At 37.8% G+C, this 21,671-nt stretch overlaps 1 protein-coding gene across 1 annotated transcript in view; it reads left to right on the top strand.

Annotated features, from left to right (window-relative positions):
* The first annotated feature begins 7,719 nt into the window (after positions 1-7,719).
* Positions 7,720-21,671, top strand: part of LOC136867443 (vitellogenin receptor) — a 28,352-nt gene continuing 14,400 nt past the window's right edge. Inside the window, exons 1-12 of the mRNA XM_067144649.2 lie at positions 7,720-7,804; positions 11,595-11,675; positions 11,784-11,906; positions 11,991-12,121; positions 15,969-16,103; positions 16,188-16,293; positions 16,370-16,522; positions 16,844-16,957; positions 18,617-18,742; positions 18,819-19,034; positions 20,645-20,816; positions 21,361-21,562. Of these exons, the coding sequence (XP_067000750.2) occupies positions 11,603-11,675; positions 11,784-11,906; positions 11,991-12,121; positions 15,969-16,103; positions 16,188-16,293; positions 16,370-16,522; positions 16,844-16,957; positions 18,617-18,742; positions 18,819-19,034; positions 20,645-20,816; positions 21,361-21,562 (1,551 nt within the window). The 5' untranslated portion in view covers positions 7,720-7,804; positions 11,595-11,602. The remainder of the gene's footprint in view (positions 7,805-11,594; positions 11,676-11,783; positions 11,907-11,990; positions 12,122-15,968; positions 16,104-16,187; positions 16,294-16,369; positions 16,523-16,843; positions 16,958-18,616; positions 18,743-18,818; positions 19,035-20,644; positions 20,817-21,360; positions 21,563-21,671) is intronic.

Here is a 21,671-nt window from a genome sequence, read left to right as displayed (position 1 = left end):
ACTTAAATGAGATTCCCCTCTCTTTTTATCTGGCATTGTTGCTGTTAATTTTATTGCTTTCTGGGAACTTGGTTTTGAAGGGCCTGCGTCAGCCAAATCTTCTGCACAGATCTCATGAGCAATACTCTTCCCGGCTGGAACATCAACTTTCCTTCTTTTTCTTTGGGTGTTGCCATTTACTATGCTACATCTCTTTTCGGTCAAAAACTCCCTGAAGCTATTTTCGATACTACCGTCTGTTTCACAACCCTTGCCAGGAAGACGCTCTAACAGTTCATTAACATCACAAGGATGAATGCCACATTTCCGGAAGCCAGATTTTAGATTTTCTTCTGCGTGTGGAGATATTGCATCCATCAACTGATTCAATAGCCGGGGAAAGTGTTGCTTTTGCAACACTGCACTATGAATTCCAGCTTCACTCTCTTTGTACTGACCCAAAATCTTCCTCCATGCAGCTTTCATTGGCCGGAAAAAGGCTACATCCAGCGGCTGTGTTAGGTGGGTACTGTTTGCCGGTAAGCAAACAAACTGAATATCATTTTCTCTGCACAACTGTAAGACAATTGGTGTAATATGGGACGACAAGTTGTCCCCTATAAGTACTTTCTTCCCTACAAGTTTCTTTAATCTTGGGAGCATAAGACTTTGAAACCAGTCAGTGAAAATTTCTGCAGTAAACCATCCAGATTTGGAATTATTGTATCTGCATCCTGTTGGACCTCCTTCACGCCAAGTTGACCACATATTCTGTGATCGGTAAACCACGTATGGGGGAAGGAGTTCACCAGCAGCTGAGCCACAGATCATGACAGACACACTTGCCTTTGAAGCATTACGAATATTTTCCGGGTACTTCACACCTCTCTTAGTTATAACTCTTTTGGAACCTGGGTCGTCTGTGAGGTTACTTTCATCATAATTCCATATGTTTTGCGGAGGTACCCCCTCCAGTGTGCCCCTCATATTACCTACATATTCTTGGAGAGTTTCTTTGTTTATAGATGCCCTAGATCGCTTTATATTTGCAGCAAATCGTACAGTGAGTTCTGGATGTCTCTTTAAAAAGCTTCTCACCCACTCTTTTCCTGGTAGGTTGTTTTTAAATTGTTTGACTTCCCTGCCCATCCTACCGAGATAAGCACTAACAATGCACCGCATTTCGAATTCATCAATAGGAAATCCAAACTCACTCATAGCAACAACACAGTCTGAAAATATGGTCTCTTCTTTTTCGCTGAAAATAGGTGGTTTTCCAGGAATAGAAGAGTGATGTCCTTTTATCTTGTTAATAATAGTTCGCCTAGGTATACCAAAATGTGCTTCTGCGGCCCTGGTCGACATAATTCCATCCCTAACGGCTGTCAGACATTCATTCATCTTCTCCAGAGAATAATCTGCATAACGCCTGCTCCCAGGTTTTCTGATGTATTTTCTCGGCATAGTTCGTCTGCAACACAACAGAATTGCATATCTGAGTAGTGTGTTTGATCATATGTTAATACCATACATAACATAGTTCATATAATTAAAATACACTTATTTAAAAATGTTGGGGTTACTTTGCTCCACTTTCATGCTGGTGCAAAGTATCCCCAAGTAACTCAGAATGTTGACATGCATATGCTTTCACTCGAACTGTGCATTTCCAGCTTACTGTTTTAGAATAAACGGTATAATTCTCAGATGGTGGCTTATAAAGGTATTAAGTACAATTGGTCTTACCTGATTAGCACATCAGCAAGTATAGGATACACACAAAAGTTAAAATAAGAAAAAATCACACGTCTTAAAGCTTGAAATTCAATGGAGGCTCACAAGAGAACACAGCATTGTGGGAGGATTCTGTAACTTCAAAAAGTACCACAGTAATGACATCTCTTTGTACAGTTACAAACTAAATCAAACTAGTTCACATTTTACTCGTCAGAGGTCATTCAATGCCATTCGGCAAGTGGTGCAAAGTAACCCCTGTAGGCGCAAAGTAACCCCACCTTACGGTATGGTTGAGGTATTTTTATTTTTATCATTTTTATTCTCCCCCTTTTCCACCACTTCCATCACGCAGGGAAATGTAAAGTCGCTCAAACAGTGGTTGAGGTACCTGTATGTCGTATGTGTGTTGATCCACACTGCAAAGACTTATTAAATTGCATCGTTTAACACGCCCTTCTTTTCAAGAACATGGTTGTAGTAGGCCTACGGTACATCAAAATAAAAACAAATATGTAACATTAATTTGAGTGAGGAAGTGTGTTTATTTCCTTAATTCCTCATTGAGCGTGGAAACAGACTTAATTATGAATATCTTCATTTATTTCATCTTAACTTTTATCATTTACTAGGGTAGGGGAACATTCATTATCGATGCTTACAGTGAAGTTCCTTTGTTATGGTTATGTCTGATTAATACGTAACTAGGCATGTTGGCAGCAGTGGTCAGCCATTACAAAAAAAGGGGGGAAAAGAGAATCAGGCGGCGATATTTACTTTCTAGCGTATGGCCTTACGTGGCGATTAGTATTTTCATAGTGTATTTCAGGCAGAAAAATGTAAATTTTAAATCTTTTTCTTTGAATTCTGTTATAACAAGAATGATGAACATTATAAAGTTATCCCAATCGGCTGAGAAGTTTATGAGACTATACCTTTCTTAAGAAAAGCCACACGATGCGCGATTTTTTCTGATTTGTTTTATTAGTGGAACCTTCCTCTACCAGTGCTATGTACTGACTGAACAAGTGTCAGTTTGTACATTCCTAAAGTTAATATTGTCCGATTCGCTACCTATCGGATAAACACCTTCTCCAAGAAATACAGGAGTGGTGTAAGCTCGAGCTCCTTAGAGCTATGACAAGGGGGGAGTTTCCATCGCTACGTTGCTTTACTGTTCAAGGTCTGGCTGTCATTCTATTGTTTCTATCTTGTGTGTATTATTGCTGACGTTTTTATGAAAATATGCACAGTAAAAATCATTTATTTCGGAAATGTGTGTTCTATATTTTCTTCATTTTATAATGAAAAATCCCCCCGGGCAATTGTAGTGGTGGGGGGAAGAACCTTTGAGATAAAATCGTCTGTGGGGGTGAAAACCTCCCCCTCAGCCCCCCCCCCCCCCAAATTTTGCACCCTGTAAAATAGAAGTAAACATCTACAGTATGCAACATTCAAAACAACCTCAGGAACATCGTCGTTTGCAATGGAAACTTACACTAGACATATCCACTATAACGAGACTTAGTTTATACCATGCTTGTATACACCGAAACACCTGTGTTTACATATTGGAGTATTTGTGGTAATTATATTGACGCGTTAACTCATTCCTGTAATACATGTAAGGAGCAAAATTTTAATTTCATATTTGATATCTAATTGCTTTCAAATTCCATATTTCAAATAGAAATCCTGAGGAATTTTTTTAATGACCGTAATATTACAATATAAAAATCGGTATCCCTATTCCTTTGTTTTGTAGTTAAGACGCCGTGATAAGATTACACTGGAGTGAAGACTTAGAACATTTGTGTCCCTGCGCTAAAGAGATGTTGCTAACACTATGTTCTATGCTCCGATAGGAAAATGGCCGCTATTATGATCAGTAGGTAACTTACATTTAAATTTTCCTACTTCCGAGGTGATCAGTAAATGTATGTCTGTCAAACTTCACTTCCGTTTATCAGTGCAACTAAGAATAAATCTGTTGGACGCAGCTGGAGCGAAGTAGCGTAGCCGGGGGAGTTGGGGTGTTGCTGGGGGTTAGAAACCCCCACTGGAATTTTTATAAAAAGAAAATAGAAACTGCCAAAGAATGAACTAAAACATTCAGACAATTGTAAAATGCAACAGATGTGTTGAATTTATTTCCTAAGAAGCCTCGAAGGTTGGATTTTAGACTAAACTAACGTACCATTCGCTGTAAAACTGTTTAACGTGATTTTATTGTTCTGTGTTTTAAAGTAAGAGTTTGTAGTGCACTGCAATCTGAATATCAACTTAACTTGCATCAGTGTCCTTGCATGCGTGCACCACCGGCGCACAGTAGCGGCGATTGGGAATTGAGTGTGTATGTGAGGAGGTGGGGGGGGGGATGTATAGAAAAACAATTACAGGGGAGACCTGGGTAATATAGTGGGGGAAGAAAACAAAATTGCTGCAGAATGGCACGTTTTTTATGCTGTCAGCGTTTTTTTTTTTTTTTTTTTTTTTTTTTTTTGCTAGTTGCTTTACGTCGCACAGACACAGATAGGTCTTATGGCGACGATGGGACAGGGAAGGGCTAGGAGTGGGAAGGAAGCGGCCGTGGCCTTAAAGGTACAGCCCCAGCATTTGCCTGGTGTGAAAATGGGAAACCATCTTCAGGGCTGCCGACAGTGGGGTTCGAACCTACTATCTCCCGAATAATGGACACTAGCCGCACTTAAGCGAGTGCAGCTTTCGAGCTCGGTTCAGCGAATTTCGACGGAGAAATAAAGGTTGACAGTTTTCCAACCTAAATGCGACAACAATAGTTTTGAGATTTTTGTTCAATACTAAAAAATGACATTCTCCCCAAGGAAACAATTGAGAAGTGTGCTCAGAAGGTTCTATTTCCACTTCCAAAAATAAGTCAGTATTTTACCCACATGCATTACATAGCTGAATATTTTTAACTGCCATGAGCAATCCAGACAAGGAAGATGCAAGTCCTTAAAACATGCACCAAACACGATCATGGGTGCGTTCCCTGTACCTTTTATTTTACATTTCTTGCGCTTTCCCCAGAACTTTAAGGTGGAAATAGCACCTTTTAAACATACCATTCTCATTTACACACGTGCGCAACTAAGATTTTGTGCCATCAGATACTAATCGCGCTTCTACACGCTGCTGTGCGAGTCTCCACTACTTGCTGCGACTCAAAGATCTGTTAGCTGCGTCAAATAACATTCTATGCATATTTCCGCTAAGTAATTTTTTAACATTTAAAGAAATTAAAGGAAAGAATTAGGTATTAAATAACAAGGTTTGTAAAATTGTTCTTTTTTAATAATTAATAATAATTTTAGTTGGCTAAAATGGAAAAACTTTTTTTTTCCTCCACAAAGTAGGGGGTATATATAATTTCGTATGGCTATTTCTAGCCGAGTGCAGCCTTTGTAAGGCAGACCCTCCGATGAGGGTGGGCGGCATCTGCCATGTGTAGGTAACTGCGTGTTATTGTGGTAGAGGAAGTGTTGTGTGGTGTGTGAGTTGCAGAGATGTTGGGGACAGCACAAACACCCAGCCCCCGGGCCATTGGAATTAACCAAAGAAGGTTAAAATCCCCGACCCGGCCGGGAATCGAACCCGGGACCCTCTGAACCGAAGGCCAGTACGCTGACCATCCAGCCAACGAGTCAGACAAGTGGGGGTGACCCCCACCTCGCTCTCCCTAACCGCCGCTACTGCACGCGTACAAGCACCTGCATTGTGTTCTACAATCATTTCATACCTATAACCCACCCGCCCCATCGGCCGATCCTAGTACGAAGTACAAATTCAGTTCCACTACAGCAGAAACAGTATTGAATGACACTTTCTTACCTCTAGTACTTCCAATGACAAACATCCTATAGTATCTATCACTGCTAGGGATCTTCTTAAACTTAAACGGATGTATTCCTTTTAAGTCTTCAGCAAATACGAATATGTTCTTCCCCGCCACACCTCGAAAAGATACAGCCTTAACAATGAGAATTTTAATTCTCTAAAGTAATTATTTGAAATGCTTAAAGTCGCTAATTAAACTAAAAATGAAAGGAGCATTATTTCAAAAGTATCATCTTTAGTATCACTTAAGAGATGATCGCCTCAATGTCTATAATAAAGACAAAAATGGAGTACGGTAATATCCTTTTCAATGCAAACTTTGTTATTCCAACCTCATGCGAAAAAAATTATTCCCTCAAGACCGGAGTTTTGGGAAGCAATTCTAATCGAGTAAAATATTCCTCAGGTAATTGCAATCAGCCCAGTTATTTCTCCGTGAACTCTTTCCCCATCGATGGTCACATTACAATAATAATAATAATAATAATAATAATAATAATAATAATAATAATAATAGCGAGAGACTGAAGATATTCTGGGAAGAGAAAGCAAATTAATCTGCTAAATAAGATTAATCGCGCTCAGCTGGGCACAACGTTTTGAAACTTCTCAACGTCTCCAAAATTCGCAAAAGTGGTTGGTCGGACGTAAACTCATTATTATTATTATTATTATTCCTCGAATTGGAACAATGATAGACACAGAAAGCTCTGTTTCGAACTCTCAAATCCTTAGGTGTATTTTTTTGTTTAAGATTAATCAATTTATTTCAGAATTTCCTTTATGTCGCACCGACACAGGGGTCTTATAGCGACGAAGGGATAGGAAAGGGCTAGGAGTGGGAAGGAAGCGGTCGTAGCCTTAAGGTACAACCCCAGCATTTGCCTGGTGTGAAAATGGGGAAACCACGGAAAACCTTCAGGGCTGCCGACAGTGGAATTCGAAGCCACTATCTCCCGGATGCACGCTCACAGCTGCTCGCCTCTAACCGTACGGCGAACTCGCCCGGTAAGACTAATCAAAATACAGAAAATGAATGTCAAGATTAAGGATTTCGCTGTACTCAAAAGCCGAAACTCAGTGTACACATTTGAAAGGAAAGATTATGATAAAATCCGTATGGTTTAAATATCCGTATTCTTGGACTGTTTAAAATGTCCATTAGAATGATAGCACCCCCAAGTGACTCCAAAATAAACATTTTTAAACATACTGTAGCTTATGTTTTTCTCCAAAGCTTATTGCCGTTTTCAAAAAAGATACACATTCGCAGATATGGGATTTAGGAACTGATATTGAAATTACCACAGCTAATCCCATTTTATTCGTATTTCCTCTTTTCCGTTTGTTTATGAAAATAATGCCCAATCAACTTATGGTACCGGTACTCGAAACATTAGAATGGTCAAATTTCGTCCCATGGTTTCAGATTGCCTGTGGGTCTGTAACATAGGACAGTCTCGCTATACACCCGGTAATCACAGGATATAATTTAAAATTTTAGTTTTTAAAATTCTGTGGTTAAATCGAGTATTTAATCAATCCAGTCAGAGAGTCAGTAAAGAGAATAATAAAATGGGCCGAAGAATGGTTAGTTTACACGTTAAGCAACCATTGTGCATCATGCACATCGCTCATTTGCAGCAAAATAGCTATATTAGTTACCCATAAAGCCTACTTCGAAACAGAGTTCTACCACAGCCTAAACCAGACCCGTTACGATATTAAATATTCCTCTTCTATAATAGCCATTATATAAAAAAAAAAGTTGCATTATACAAGTATTAAACGATTACTTACCGGTACAGGTATTCCGATCGAACCATGGGCCACACTAATTCAACACTAACCAACCTAACCCTCACGGCACTGACAAGAAACGTATACTGATGACGATATCCTGACAGAAGATTGGAGGGGGTGAGGACAGCACAGAAAATCTGATTTCAATTGGCTAAGAGGAGCCATGATGTATGTAGGTGTGTACCAAAGACATTCAGCCTCGTAGATACCTGTTTTGGGTAAAAGGAATACTGCAGGCTTATTCACATACAATATTTGCTGCAACGTAGTGTTTTATCTTTCAGCAAATGCTCTCTGTAGATCGTATATAAAGTAGGACTGTGTACACGATCTTCGCACTGGTCTTCACTGTCTGCAGTACGGTATATCAGTTTCTAACTTTGTGTGTGTCAAATTGGTTTCGGGCTACATCCTCAGTTCGGACGAAGGGGTGAGTAAAGTTGGTAGTGTAATAGAGTATATTTCCACGAAAGTAAGAAATTTTACAATTATTTGCTAAAACTAACTGAAAGCGGAATGAGTTGTTTCGAACATTTTTTTTTTCCTACTGTGCAGGGGTTACTTAGAATTAAAAAAATATTGTCCACGAAAATTCTCGTGTATGGTATAAAACTGTCGGAATTTACCGTCTTTGTCTCTTTTGTATTTGGAATATTTGCTTTGCACTGTACAGGCGCACGTATATAACTTACGCGTATAGTTCAGTATGTGCTGTGTTGCGTACGTAGTCTTCAACATGTATTATCAGGCACTTAAAAGTTTTTTTTTTTTTTTTCTTATAAATCGGTCGGTGTGCGTATCCGTGAAGATAAGCATTTGTTTCTTCAATGCGTTCTTTTTAAAATTCACCTTTTGAACTCTCGTAAAACGATGAGATCCTATAAATTCAGTATATGAATATTGGGAGGGGGGGGGGGGAAATAGCAGGTGTCAAACAACCTACCAACTTCGTCTTAAAAATCTAGTCTTCAAGACATTGAAATATATTACAAAGGGTTATACCTAATACAAAATAACTAATATATTTGCAACGCCTTGCTGTACGGAGATGCAATGACCTGGTATTGTGCGTATGTACGGTAATAGGACATGCTAGTCTACTCTTCATGTATACTGGAAGACTTCGTACGTACACATAGATTCTGTTTTTTTAAAAAGAAAAATCCACAGCTCAATAAGTAGTGATTTAGTGGAATAAATGGATCGTTGGCAATAGAGCAAATGGTTTTCTTCAACTTTAGACTGATATAACCTATTACAAGTTCCTACTCTTGGCTCGGACAATAGTAGCTCTTAATTTCGTGCAATATTGATGAAACCACTCCTTGCCTATTAAACTCTTCATAGCTCAAAAGCTTCTAAGTTTTATACTTAGTGTTTAGAAACATGCACTTCCGAACGCTTTGCACACTTAATTTCTTTTGGGAAGGCCTTCAGAGCAGGGTTTGGTGCTCTGTCCGGTGGCGTCTGAACATGCTGAAGTTCGTCTCTCGTCTGTAGATTAAATGGAACGTGAAGGCCCGTGAGGGACTCAATGCCCGCACCTCTGCATCTCGGAAAAACAAAAATATACTTGGTAGGACTTAAAATCAATAAGATATTTTGGGAGGAGCACCGGCTTATCTTTAAAACGCATCCAACATAAAGGCAGGGCTTTTCCTCTGCTGTACCGTATTTTTGAAATTGGGAAAACCTCGCTCTCCCAGCGAATTAAGGTGGCGATAATGTAATAGGGTGAAAGATATCCAGTGATGGGAAGAGTACATGGGAAAACTAACTGGGACCAAATTGAAAACAAATTAAGTTTTCAAGGAGTCGGTAACATTTTAGAAATGCATTTCTAGCCCTCCAGGCAAGCAACTCTATGTTGAAAACGTGCTAGGGATGAGCTGACGAATCTTCAGGTAAATAAAATAGAATGTGTCTTTTTTTTATCCCTAAAAATTACAATCCTTTTCTTAATAATCGTTATCCAATCGACGAGATGAGCAGTTTTTTTTTTTTTTTTTCACTAAGAGCGCTAATGTTAGTCAATGCAAACTTTCACTTAACCCCTTAGAACTACATTCCGAAAAATCAAAATATACCTGACTGCATTGAACAAAGGAACGCGGTACAGAAAGAATTATGTAAATAATCTAGTCTCGCTGGTAAAGAGACGAGCGATTTTAGGCTCTTTTTTTTCTTTTTTTTTTTCGGAACTGCATTTAGGCCGAAAGTGACTTTCAAAACTTATTTGAAAGACTATCGAAGACTCGTGATTTCAAACTTTTCCAAGCCCTTTACCCCTTCCACTTTCGGCACAATTGAGGAATTTGCTTTTTACGTTTTTTCTTTGTATGGGGACCCCTACTTGTCTAAGAAATGTTTACAACGTTAAAATGCCTTAAAGAACGCTGGCCTCTGAGAATATGGCTGGAATTCTTTACCCGCGTAACAGTTTCAAAGGGAAATGTTGCTTCAGTGTGTGCGTGCGTGTTTTCTTTTTGACGTAAGCAGAGGCTCTAATTCACTAGGTGATACGCGAGACTAAGATAAATTGGAACTTTCGAAATTAATTTTCAATCATTTTTAGCGTTTTTTATGACTTGCTATTTACTTACCGAAGAAGTTGGTTCAAGCGATTGTCATCGCTGAGCCTCTACGTCTTTTGGAATAGGGATACTAATCTTGAATTTATTGAAAGATCCTCTACAGGACACGTCAAGTCTTTTCGAAGTACTGAAGAGGTAAAATTACCTCGACCAGAAATTTGATTCTCCTCTAACAGAACTGAAATTTCCTTAGTCATTTTGCTTCCGCTTCCGTGCGTTGAACATAATTTATTAGCAAGTGAAGGTTGCAATATTTTTATTGCAAGAAATTAGTGAAAAGTAACGATAACTAAGAATGGAATCGTTGAAAGTGACTTGAGTACTGTTACTCAATTATTTCCAACTCTGGAAATGTACTCGCTGTAATTACATGGAGTCGTACTGAGGGTGACTTTCTTTCCTGGACGACCATTTAAGATGTACAAACTAAGACTTCACATGTTGCTTTCTTTCAAAGATAGCCGTTCCTCAACTTCGTTTCTCGCAGCAAGAAACTGCTCTATTGCCGTAATCTTAGAATTACGGGTGTTCATATGTCGTGTGTTAATAGGTGACTTCACTTCACCAAGGTTCATTCTTGGTCTACTCTAGATCAAGAATGTTCCATTGTGTTGTGCATAGTGTGCGGAGTTAGAAATCTACTTTCATGTCAAGAGTACATTTTAGTTTAGGGTTTAGAATTCGTTCATTTATAATACCGATGACGGTATGTTTTTGAGTATTACCCACTGCATCTTGTGAACGGTTTTTCAGTTTTCACTAAAATTTAATCGGTAGTGAAAAAGCACTTAGATATCCTAATCTAGTCGATGCCACCTTAAAATCTTTATGTATGCCAGTACCAAGTTGATCCTGTCTTACTGAGCTCGATAGTTGCAGTCGCTTAAGTGTGGCCGGTATCCAGTATTCGGGAGACAGTAGGTTCCAACCCCACTGTCGGCAGTCCTGAAAATGGTTTTCCGTCGTTTCCCATTTTCACACCAGGCAAATGCTGGAGCTGTACCTTAATAAAGGCCACGGCCGCTTCCTTCCCACTCCTAGCCCTTTCCTGTCCCATCGTCGCCGTAAGACCTACCTGTGTCGGTGCGACGTAAAACAAAAAACAAAACAAAAAACAAAAAAAAAAAGATCCTGTCTTATCTGCTACGCCTTTTCAAAATATAAATCTCTAAAACGGAAAGTATCAGTGGATGGGGTGGACTGGGAGGGAACGTCAGGTTTGCATGGACCTAAATAGCCGATTACTCCTTCCTCGGCCCCATTCAGTATAGTTCATAACGGAGCCACAAGGTTTCTTATCTCGTCCCCTTCAACATAGCGGGTGAGGCGGTGGGTTATACGAAAACGTTTAACTACGCAAGAATAGTCTGCACTCATTCTAAGTTTCCCAAGGTTTTCACATACGCCGAAACACAGATCCGCTTCACCAGACTTGTAAACTCTTCCCCGACAATAAAAGCAGTCGCACATCCTTCGGAGTTACAGTAAATCTCACGGCAGAATGTTAGCGTTCTAAATCTCCTAGACTTCCAGGCTAGTCTACTATACATAATTGTTAGACAATCTTGGAGAATAGAACCAAATGACTGCTTAAAGGAATAACTCGGTACAATTTTCTATTTACAGGTTCAGATATGGGGTGGAATGCAAGTAAATCGCTTGCGTATCTTACACTTGTACTATGGGTTTTGGCTTCTATGCCGATTGGTGAGTACCATAATTAAGTCGTCATAAAATTAGTCATTGTTTCTTACAGAAACGTACAGTACAGACCATGGTTATACTGAGACAATTAACAAACTTCTTGACTTGTAGGTTCAACCGGACAGTCCTGTCCAGAAGGATACTTCACCTGTCAAAATTTCGACTGCGTAAGACAGTCGAAGCGGTGTAATGGTCACGTCGATTGTTCAGATGGAAGTGATGAACTAGGCTGTGGTATGAAACTATCTTTTTTTTTTTTTTTTTGTCATTCCATGCGTGAAAAAATGGTCGTACTATATGGTATTCCTATCTTTACAGACGAAGGAATATGCCATTGGCCAGACTACTTCCGCTGTCACAATGGTCAATGTCTTAGCCACGTATTTGTCTGCGATGGCGAAAACGAGTGTGCTGATGGTTCAGATGAACTAGACTGTCACTTGAAAGAGGTAAGACTCCAGTTTCTACTGTCTACGAATAAACTACACTATTATCGCAGGTATTGTAAGAACCTGCCGTAACATACTCTGCAAATGACTTTTTTTCCTTCAGGTGTCTTGTCTAAGACTACTCTCCCATTTTTTCCCATACATACAACATAAATTCACCTTTTTTCTTAAATACATTTAAAAAAGTAACCTAAGACTACCTTTGTGATTACAAAACACTTAAATGCATTGTGACCAGTGTTAACAACTACTCTATGTAAAATCCCACCACTGAAACGTCACATTAAATTTATCAGAATACCACACTGACATCCTGATTATTTTAACTCATAAAATTGCCGCAAAAATATTGCATGCGGGTGAAAGAACTATATACAAAAGCAACGTGGCCTAAACGAAGTTTAGGATCTTTAATACCCGCTGAAATTTCTCAATAGCTTCGTTCTACGAAAATAACACGGCCGACAATCAATCGCCGGCATCAAATTTTAGTTCCCTTACACATGGCTTACATTATTTATCTTCATTTATGAACGTTAAATTTCACTCTTCTAAATTGAAACTACATAAATATTTTTGTTGAAACTTCAAATTTCAATTTTTTTTTTTTTTTTTTTTTTTTTTAAATAGAATTTTCCGTCCACTCAATTTCGGAACGAGGACTTCCTTCTCTCCTGCCTATAGACGAATGGCGACACGTTAACGAGCGTTACCGTACCACACTGAGAGTATATTGTCCCACACCGCAGAATTTTGAGTATAGATGTCATTTCATGATAGTGAAAGACTTTTTTTTTAAGATGTCGTTTAAAATTGATGTAATGGCACGTAATATATTGAACGGTAGTGACCATCAGAATCGTAGACTAGCAGTCTTACTTATGCGCTAAATGAAAATAGTTCACATCGTGAAAAACGTATGCCAGGCTTGCTCATGCACTCATAAACATTAAAGTGCTGGCAATATCTATTTTTACTACCTTATGCTCGTAAATTTCATTTCTGTAAGCTGTACTCCAACAGAACTCTTCTGGACCTTCCGAACTGCATCACATCAGCAACACCGTTGATATGTACTTAACACACTTCGACGTCTCTAAAACTATCCAGATTGTCCACACCGCACTTGTCTCAAGCACTTTCTGAGGAAAGTACATGGTCAACAATAGTTTATTCACTTTTACACAACCACATAAGCAGCCCAAATTCATGTACCGGTACCACTAGTTATGAAAATGTTCTTTTTCATTCCTTTAATAATTTAAGACAAGGCGTGGATCTACCTTTCTCAAGTATGATTTCTTCAAAAGTTTTTACCGAAACTAGTTTTCATTAACCTTTCTATTACACACAGCCATGCTGCCGCCGCCACCCCCCCCCCCCCCCTCCCAACTCTTATTTTCGAGGTGGAAGTGACAGCGCCCGTTTTCATGCTTAATACGTTGCCGAGTCGTATAGGCTATATTTACCTAACGGAACTTAAATATAATTTACCCTTCAAGGAATTTTCCATCATATAATGGAAAACAATATAACAACGCGCTGTTGAGCGCGGCCGAACGAAGGAAACGGCTCAGCACCGACGTTATAAACTTGTTTCCACTTTCTGCTGTGGTAACACGACTAGACAACCCAACGGCCTCTCGCTCAGCTTTGGCGGTGGCAAACTACTGCAATAGAGTTCTCGCGACTCTTCCCGGCAGACAAACGAATATTAAACATTAATATTAAATAATGTATTTTTATATTTACCAACTGTAACAGTGATACAGTTACCAATGGTAACAGTGGATACTAGCACACTTCACCACTACTAACAACTACCATAATCGCTCCATTCTCATCATCGACTAATATTAAAATGTTCGCTGAGCTACAACCATGGCTACAATGCAGTGCAATTTTTATTTATTGCACTAATGGTTGACTAATCTGATAAGCAGTTGTCTTCTAGACATTCCCTTCCAAATTTCCATATTCCAGGTGTAAAAGTGCACTGAACATAAACCATAGCTTAGCCTTTCAGGAATAGCTAAAAATATTTGCAACCGCAGATTTGCCACTTTTCTTTGATAGGTACAGCAGACCGATCAATAGAAAATTCTGATATTGCCTCGCAAATCTGTCTAGTTGCACTTCCCCTTAAAACAATTCTTGGTTCGAAATAAATCTTAAGCGCAAGGAAACGGTTAATTGGCCTCTTAGTTCATTGCAAAGGATATTACTTTCATCCCTTTTTAAAGGAAGTGGTTGAATGACAGCATTTACTGTCCATGGTGAAGTTACAATGTATATGGTTAAGTATTCAGAGGACTAATAGCCCTATCTTGTCACTATAGCAGTATGCCTTTGCTAGCTACACCTAGTCTACGCTGCACTATGTGTTCTGATGTCGGCCAGAACAAATTAGTTGCCTACGTTCACCTGTCTCTTACCCTCAGCTTTCACAACATGAAAGTGACATAAGGTATGCCATTCCTTATGCAGCCAGTCCCTATGAGCAACATCTTGCTAATAGGATTGGTCAATGCTGGCATTTCAATGGGCTGGACAGGCTGATATTAAGAACTTTCTGCCCTTGTTTGTAAAATGAAAAGTAGAAAACTACCTCTCATTTCCCTAATACCTCTTCAGTGAAACCTGAACCACCTATCATGGCAGAGCTGTTGGACATTCAACCCAGCCTCCAGGCTGGGCACTCAACATACACGCCACTGTTTTAGGCTTGTATACAAATTGCCTAAATAAAGGTTAGAAAAATATTACCTTCATTGCAACTCCTCAAATGCAAAAGTAAAATTCTTCAATTCTGTATCTTTCCAGTATTAATTAAAATTTCTACTGTTGGCTTCTAATTGACATACTGATTTTTTTTTTTGTTTTCTTTTTTAACTGTAGGTAACGGTATTCATTACTCGACTAGAGCTTAATCTATCTACCTATACTTAGTAACAAATTTTACTCCTTTACTGCCCAAGAACTAAACTAAACTTGACTTGATTGGCAGTATTATTTTTCACTCTTTCCACTAGTGGATACCTTGCTGGAAACATTTAATGAGAAACTATCAAATTTCGAATGTACTTTCTGATCCAACACCCTGGAATGTCTTTCAATAAATTCCACACTATAGCATTGTTGGGAAATGCTCACTTGAAAGTAATTCCAAATTCACGCAAGAATATTCAGCATTAAACGCCAAATAACTACATAAGAACCATTGACCCGTCTCTTAATCCTGATCTTTCATTAAGAAGTCATGCTTATAAAACCTAAAATGTCATAGGATATTTTTAGGTTTCAGTTATGGTACACAGTAAAACCTTTTCAAAGTGAGTAGTTTTCCAGACTTGTTGGGAATTTCCCTAATGTTAAATTCCACTGACATTACTTGCATTTCTAGTACTTGCTGTCTGTTACATAGCTTAAAAATCTGAACTTTCTTCTTTGCATTCTTCCATTTAACTTTAGATTTCAAATCTCATGTTCATATGCATTCTTAATGAACATAACTTTTACTGCTCCTCAAATGATCTATGAAACTTGCGTCTCTAAATAGCGACTTTTTTTTTTCTAAAGCAAGTCTTCATGATATTCTACCAACTTTATTCCAAATTGGTTGAAACATAACTGAAAAGGAAAGTAACAGAACTGACTTTTATACACCCTATAAAAATAAATGCCACTCAATTTTCTCTTACCTTACTTGGCAGAAATGCTGCCAGTACTTTCACTCCTACTTCAAACACGATTTTAAAACTGTTTTTTACCTTCAGCAGAAGCCTTACGAGTTTGCTCTCTTAACCTACATTATTCATTCCTGATAAGTGTTTTACATATTCCTTAGGATTCTCCAATTGCTCAATGTCTCGAAGATGAATATCGATGTGCAGACAATCTGTGTATTCCCCAACACTGGGTATGTGATGGTAAACCGGACTGCTTGGATGGTACTGATGAAACCCTTGGATGCAGTTCGCAAGTAAGCACCTAGTTTGCAAATGTTTTTATTCCTTATAATACAATGTCAACTTTTCCACCAAAACTCAACTTCATTTTCTTTTAGGTGACCTGTGATGGCTTCAAATGCGACAATAATCATTGTATACCACAGGAATGGGTATGTGATGGACATGATGACTGTATGGACAATAGTGATGAAGTAATCTGTGGTAAGTACTCCTTCAATTTCTTTAAACACTTTTCTGTCATTTTCTATATGATAGAAAGTTTTCTTTCTTCCTCCAGGAGGAAAGCAGTCGGTTTCTATGAATGATTGCACTTTGGACAAAGGCCTCTATGCTTGTCAAGATAAACTGATGTGTATAGAACTATCAAAACTGTGTGATGGAACCATGCACTGTCTTGATGGATCAGATGAAGGACCTGGCTGCAACACATGTAAGCATATTTTATACTTCTGCCAAACTCAACAATTGTCTTGTGCTGGTTTTGCATTCTATCCTAGAATTATTCTAGAAGTACTAATCCTTTACTTTAATTTGGCACTTTCCTGTCTTCATAAAAGTGATGTTCATAATTGTTTCAATACCCAGTTATTTTATAAAATATAAACATTTCAATTGACTCATTTCACAGTGCTCTTTCATTAATTTAGTTCAAAACTTGGTCGTCTCCATAGTGCTTCTGTAATTGAAAACTTGATGTTTCAAAATGACACATTTTGCAATTGCAATCCATTTCTGTGAATTCTGATTACAGCTAAATTACTTTGCCCAACATATGGTTGTGTCCATCGCTGCATTCCTGGCCCAACAGAACCAATCTGTACCTGCCCATCTGGATTTAAACTACAGAATATAAGATACTGTAAAGGTAATTTATTACTTCCATTACACCTTTTCTTATAGGATGAACACTGTACCATGTTTTAACTCAACACTATGCAGATATATGCTCAACAAACATGAACTTAAAATTTTTCCACTTTAAGGATGTATGCATTTTAATACTGCAAATTTTAAATACCCGTGATTATTACTTCCTACGAACAAAGCTACAATTTACAAGTATTGACTCTGTTGGCATGACTTAAACTTCAGTGCTGTATACTTCTCTTTAAAATGCCTTCTTACACCAAAATCGGCATATTGTTTTCAATATTCTCTTTTCCATTCTGGGTAATCCTTTTAATTTCTTTTTGGTATAAAACTCGTCGAATTAAATATTTTCTTATTCCAAACCTTGTGGTACCTGTATATTCTGGTGCATTAGGCCCTTACCAGGATTAATGAAAGAAAATATTTTGTTCCTCAGATTGAACGAAAGGATTTTTAAAAATGTTGCAGATACTGGCCTGAGAAGACTTTAAAAAAGAAAGTTAAAAAGCCGATAGTGGCAAGTTCAGAACTATTGGTGAAGAGGTGGCATGAAATCTGTTAGTCCAATAGGGTTGGAGGTTTTTAACATGGCAATGATAACTGGCAGAACTTTCCAAGTATAAAATTAGAAGGAATTTTAGCAAAGCAACTGGGGTAAATTTTCCTTCATTGGGAAGGGCGTGAAGGAGTGGAACAGTTTACCAGGGGTAGTGTTTCATCCTTCTCCAAAATCTGTACAGGTATTCAAGAGAATAAACAGCAACAGGGAAAATAAATGACATGTTCGAGGGCATTCGACCAGTGCGGGCTTTTGTAAATAAATGTGTGTTTAAAAAAAAAATTTCCATCCCCTGGTCCATGGACTTTGGACAGCCAAAGTAGGGGACTGCCTGTAGGAGTGAAGTACAGTGGGGACTTCGAGGGCCCTAGGACCGCTACGGTAGCTGTGAACGCCCTTCAGGAACTCTGAAAAGTGAAGGCAAAACGAGCTCTGGTTAAGACGCAGCAGGTCATTATGCTACTTAGGTTCCAAAAATGGGTAAAATAAAAATAAATGCAATGTAAATTTCGGTCTTATACCAGTTGCATAGTATTATTTGAAGTAATTCCACATACTGTACATCAGTTGACTGTAAGTATAGGAGATACAAGTAGAATTTTGTAAACAATATAAATTTATTAAGGATGATCTGTTTGTTTGATAGAAAAAATTTGTTAGCATAAATTGTAGCCTATTTTATTGTATTCCAGAAGAAAAAAATTCTTGTTAATTTAAAATTTAGTGCTTGACAATGTATTTTAATGTACATTTGCCACAGAGGTACACCTCATTTGCAAATAGATTTTGATTTAATACAAAAGATGGTTTAGATTTAGAGAATAAACTGGAAAAAATCTTTCTTTATACAATAAGGAATTCAAAATGGCAAACATTTTTTTGTAAATTATTCTAAATTTAAAACTTCTTCTGAATCATTTAAAATTAAGCAAGTAAAGTGGAATCTATCACCTGAGTGACATTCTTGAATGAACATTTGAGTGTTTCAAACAGATCATCTCAAGTACATTTCACAGTGGATATTAATACAGTTTTTTCCTTCTGCACTTATTCTTTCTAACTACTGTTATTAAGCTTTGCCATTCAACCTTTCAGACAATGATGAATGCCAAGAGTATGGAAAGTGTTCACAAAAGTGCACTAACAGACCTGGAACTTACTCATGTTCTTGCATGGAGGGCTACTCTCTCCAAGAAGACAACAGAACCTGCAAAGCTGAAGGTCAGAATCTTGCAGATTGTGCTTACGCTATTCATTTTTAAGTGTAATGTATTAACATGAAATTTTTTTTTTCTAGGTGGTGAAGCACTACTCCTCTTCTCTACAATGACAAAACTTCGTGGATATTTCCTGTCGTCAAAAATCTATTTTCCCATAGTAGAAAACCAAGATCATATTGCTGGTGTTGCCTACGATGGCCTTCATGTCTACTGGACTAGCTTGCTACAGGGCGAAGAAGCTATTCTTCGTAGTAACGAGGATGGTTCTATCGTAGAAACCTTGGTTACGTCAGGTATTGTCTATAAAAACTTGTCTCGTTTGTTCATTATTCCAACCTGTTTCTCCACTCTATTTCACTATGCATTCCTAAACACCAAATATTGTTTTCGTTTCCTAAACAAAGCCAAAACACTTACTGCTACTGACTTCTGAAAATGAGTACCTAAATTCTTCCTAGTACCATATTGGAGGCCCCGTAACGTTAAGAGATCGCTGTGCCAAATGTTGTACAATCGCTTGCTAGATGAGTCTTTACACTTGAATTCCAGTCCATTCTTTCCTTCTTAAAATGCAGTGATCTTCACCTTTTACACCTCTTCGACCTTGTATTTTGCCTTGTACAGTCTGTTATAAATTTGAGTTAACGGTTCATTTCAGAGGACGTGGCCAAGGAAACAAATTTTCATACTGTATTATTCGAACGAGTTCCAAACTTTGCCCTTCTGATTATTTTTCTCATTACTAGGAGTTACCCGTGAAATCCTAAGAATCGTCCAATGGATCCAAACTTCAAAAGTCTCCCTGGTACATTCTTGGAGGTCCATGTTTCCACACCATGTTGCAAACTCTCTTAACACTTAAATCTTTGTCTCGATCTTAAATTTAGGTAAACCTTAAAAGGTTTAATTTTTAAAAAATGCATTCCTCGTGCTACTGCTACTGTTGAACTTCTAAGGATAGTTGTTCAGTGTCAATGACTCTTTAAGTAGTGAGGTACTCTCTCAATCTGCCACTTCTTTACTTGTAGGGTTGGCATATCTCCTGAAAAATGATAAGCTTCCATCTTGTTGGAGTGAATTTTTACTCTAACTTCCTTGCTTACTGTACTAGAAAAGTTCAGGACCATCAACAGTTGCAAAAGATAACTTTAATGCACATCTGTTATATGCCACTATTTACTTTTACTCCATCTTTATGATTTTTTTTTTTTTCTAAAGCATTCACTCTTTGGATGGAGTGTCTGTAGTTCATATCTGGAATACAAACAGCCTTTTGTCTCCAGTGAAAGAGTTGATAATACAGATATTTGCTGTCAACTCCTCTACAACTTTGAAATCTTGTACCCTATAGGATACCTTTCCAGGATCAATGAAATAAGCAAACTTATCTTTATTAATCTGGGCGGCTCTGAACTCGGATGTTCATATTCATTACATCAAGTTTACAAAATAATGGTTCCATTAATCTTAAGTGCCTGTAGAAGTAGGAAAGTCCTCATTTTGCAGAAACTGCAAATGCAACAGTTCATATAAAATTTATCTTTCTGAATGCATTTCTTTAGGCAAACCAAATTATTTCTCCCGAATGATGGACCCATTACTGTATATTGGTGTTTACAATTAATCTTGTTCTAAATTACCACTTCATGTAACATTTAAGTGCTCTTCAATATTCCTATCTCGTGTTTACTAGGAAGTAATATTTTCTTTAACTGGCAACCCTAAGCTGATTTTACTATATGATTAAAAGTTTTTTTTAGTACTTAATAAATTTTAACTAACCACTTTTATTTTAATCGACTATACACTTCAGGTTACTAAAACTTTCATCTCAAATTAAAGTATGCACATCAGCCTTTCAATCAAACCTTCCATTCAACAAAATATGTTAATTGGTTTTCAGGACTCAGCCTTCCAGAAGATCTTGCTGTAGATTGGTTAACCAGCAATATATATTTCACGGATGCAGAAGAAAAGCATATTGGTGTATGCACTACAACAGGTCTACATTGTACTGTCCTAGTTAATGAAGATGTGGATTCACCAAGAGCAATTGCACTCCTAATTGCTGAAGGGTAAGTGAGGGAGTGTGGGGGGGGGGGGGGGGAGGGAAATGAAAATCTCTAAATGAATTTATAAATGGGCACTTGCATTATTTTACGACTTGAAATACCATAATTGTTTGTAAACCTAAAATTTGCAGAAACATGGATTCAGAAATTTAGTTTCACCATCGAAATTACACTATCTCTAGAGAAATGAAACATGGGTGTGATTTTTAAGTTGAAATGATTTACAAATCAGAATGTTGGATATAGTATTCAACACACAACTTCTTTTTTTAATTGCACACAAATTACCATTCTCTTGAACAAATGTAGCAATTTAACAACTTGAGTAGAAACTTAAACTTTTTTTGAAAGAAATTGATATTTAATTCCTTTATTGTCAAGACTAATTTTTAACTCTGTCAGGTCGGCATATAAATTGCTGTGTACACGAGAGCAGCCGTAGCACTTCGCTCAACTCTAAAACAAGTTAAAACCACTTAATCTTGATAGACTACTTTGGAATAACAGCACATTTGTCTTCTAAACTTTTCCTGTAATGTCTCTCTAGACTAATGTTTTGGTCAGACTGGGGATCAAAGCCAATGATAGCAAGAGCTGGTATGGATGGTTCTTCTCCAGTTCCATTTGTTTCTTCGGATATTCACTGGCCAAATGGAATTGCCTTGGATCAAGGAAATGAACGTTTGTATTGGGTTGATGCAAAACTTCAAATCATTGAATCTATCAAATTGGATGGTACAGACAGAAGGGTAAGTACCAACAATTCGCATTTAATATTTCTTTCAAACTATTCTATATTTACATATTCTTTACTTTTACTATACTAATTCTCATCCTTGTTATGCTTATTCTATTCCA

The sequence above is a fragment of the Anabrus simplex genome, chromosome 3 (genome assembly GCF_040414725.1).
Source record: "Anabrus simplex isolate iqAnaSimp1 chromosome 3, ASM4041472v1, whole genome shotgun sequence".
Taxonomy (NCBI): Eukaryota; Metazoa; Arthropoda; class Insecta; order Orthoptera; family Tettigoniidae; genus Anabrus; species Anabrus simplex.
Note: the sequence above shows the minus strand (reverse complement) of the source record. Positions and strands in the feature narration are given on the sequence as shown.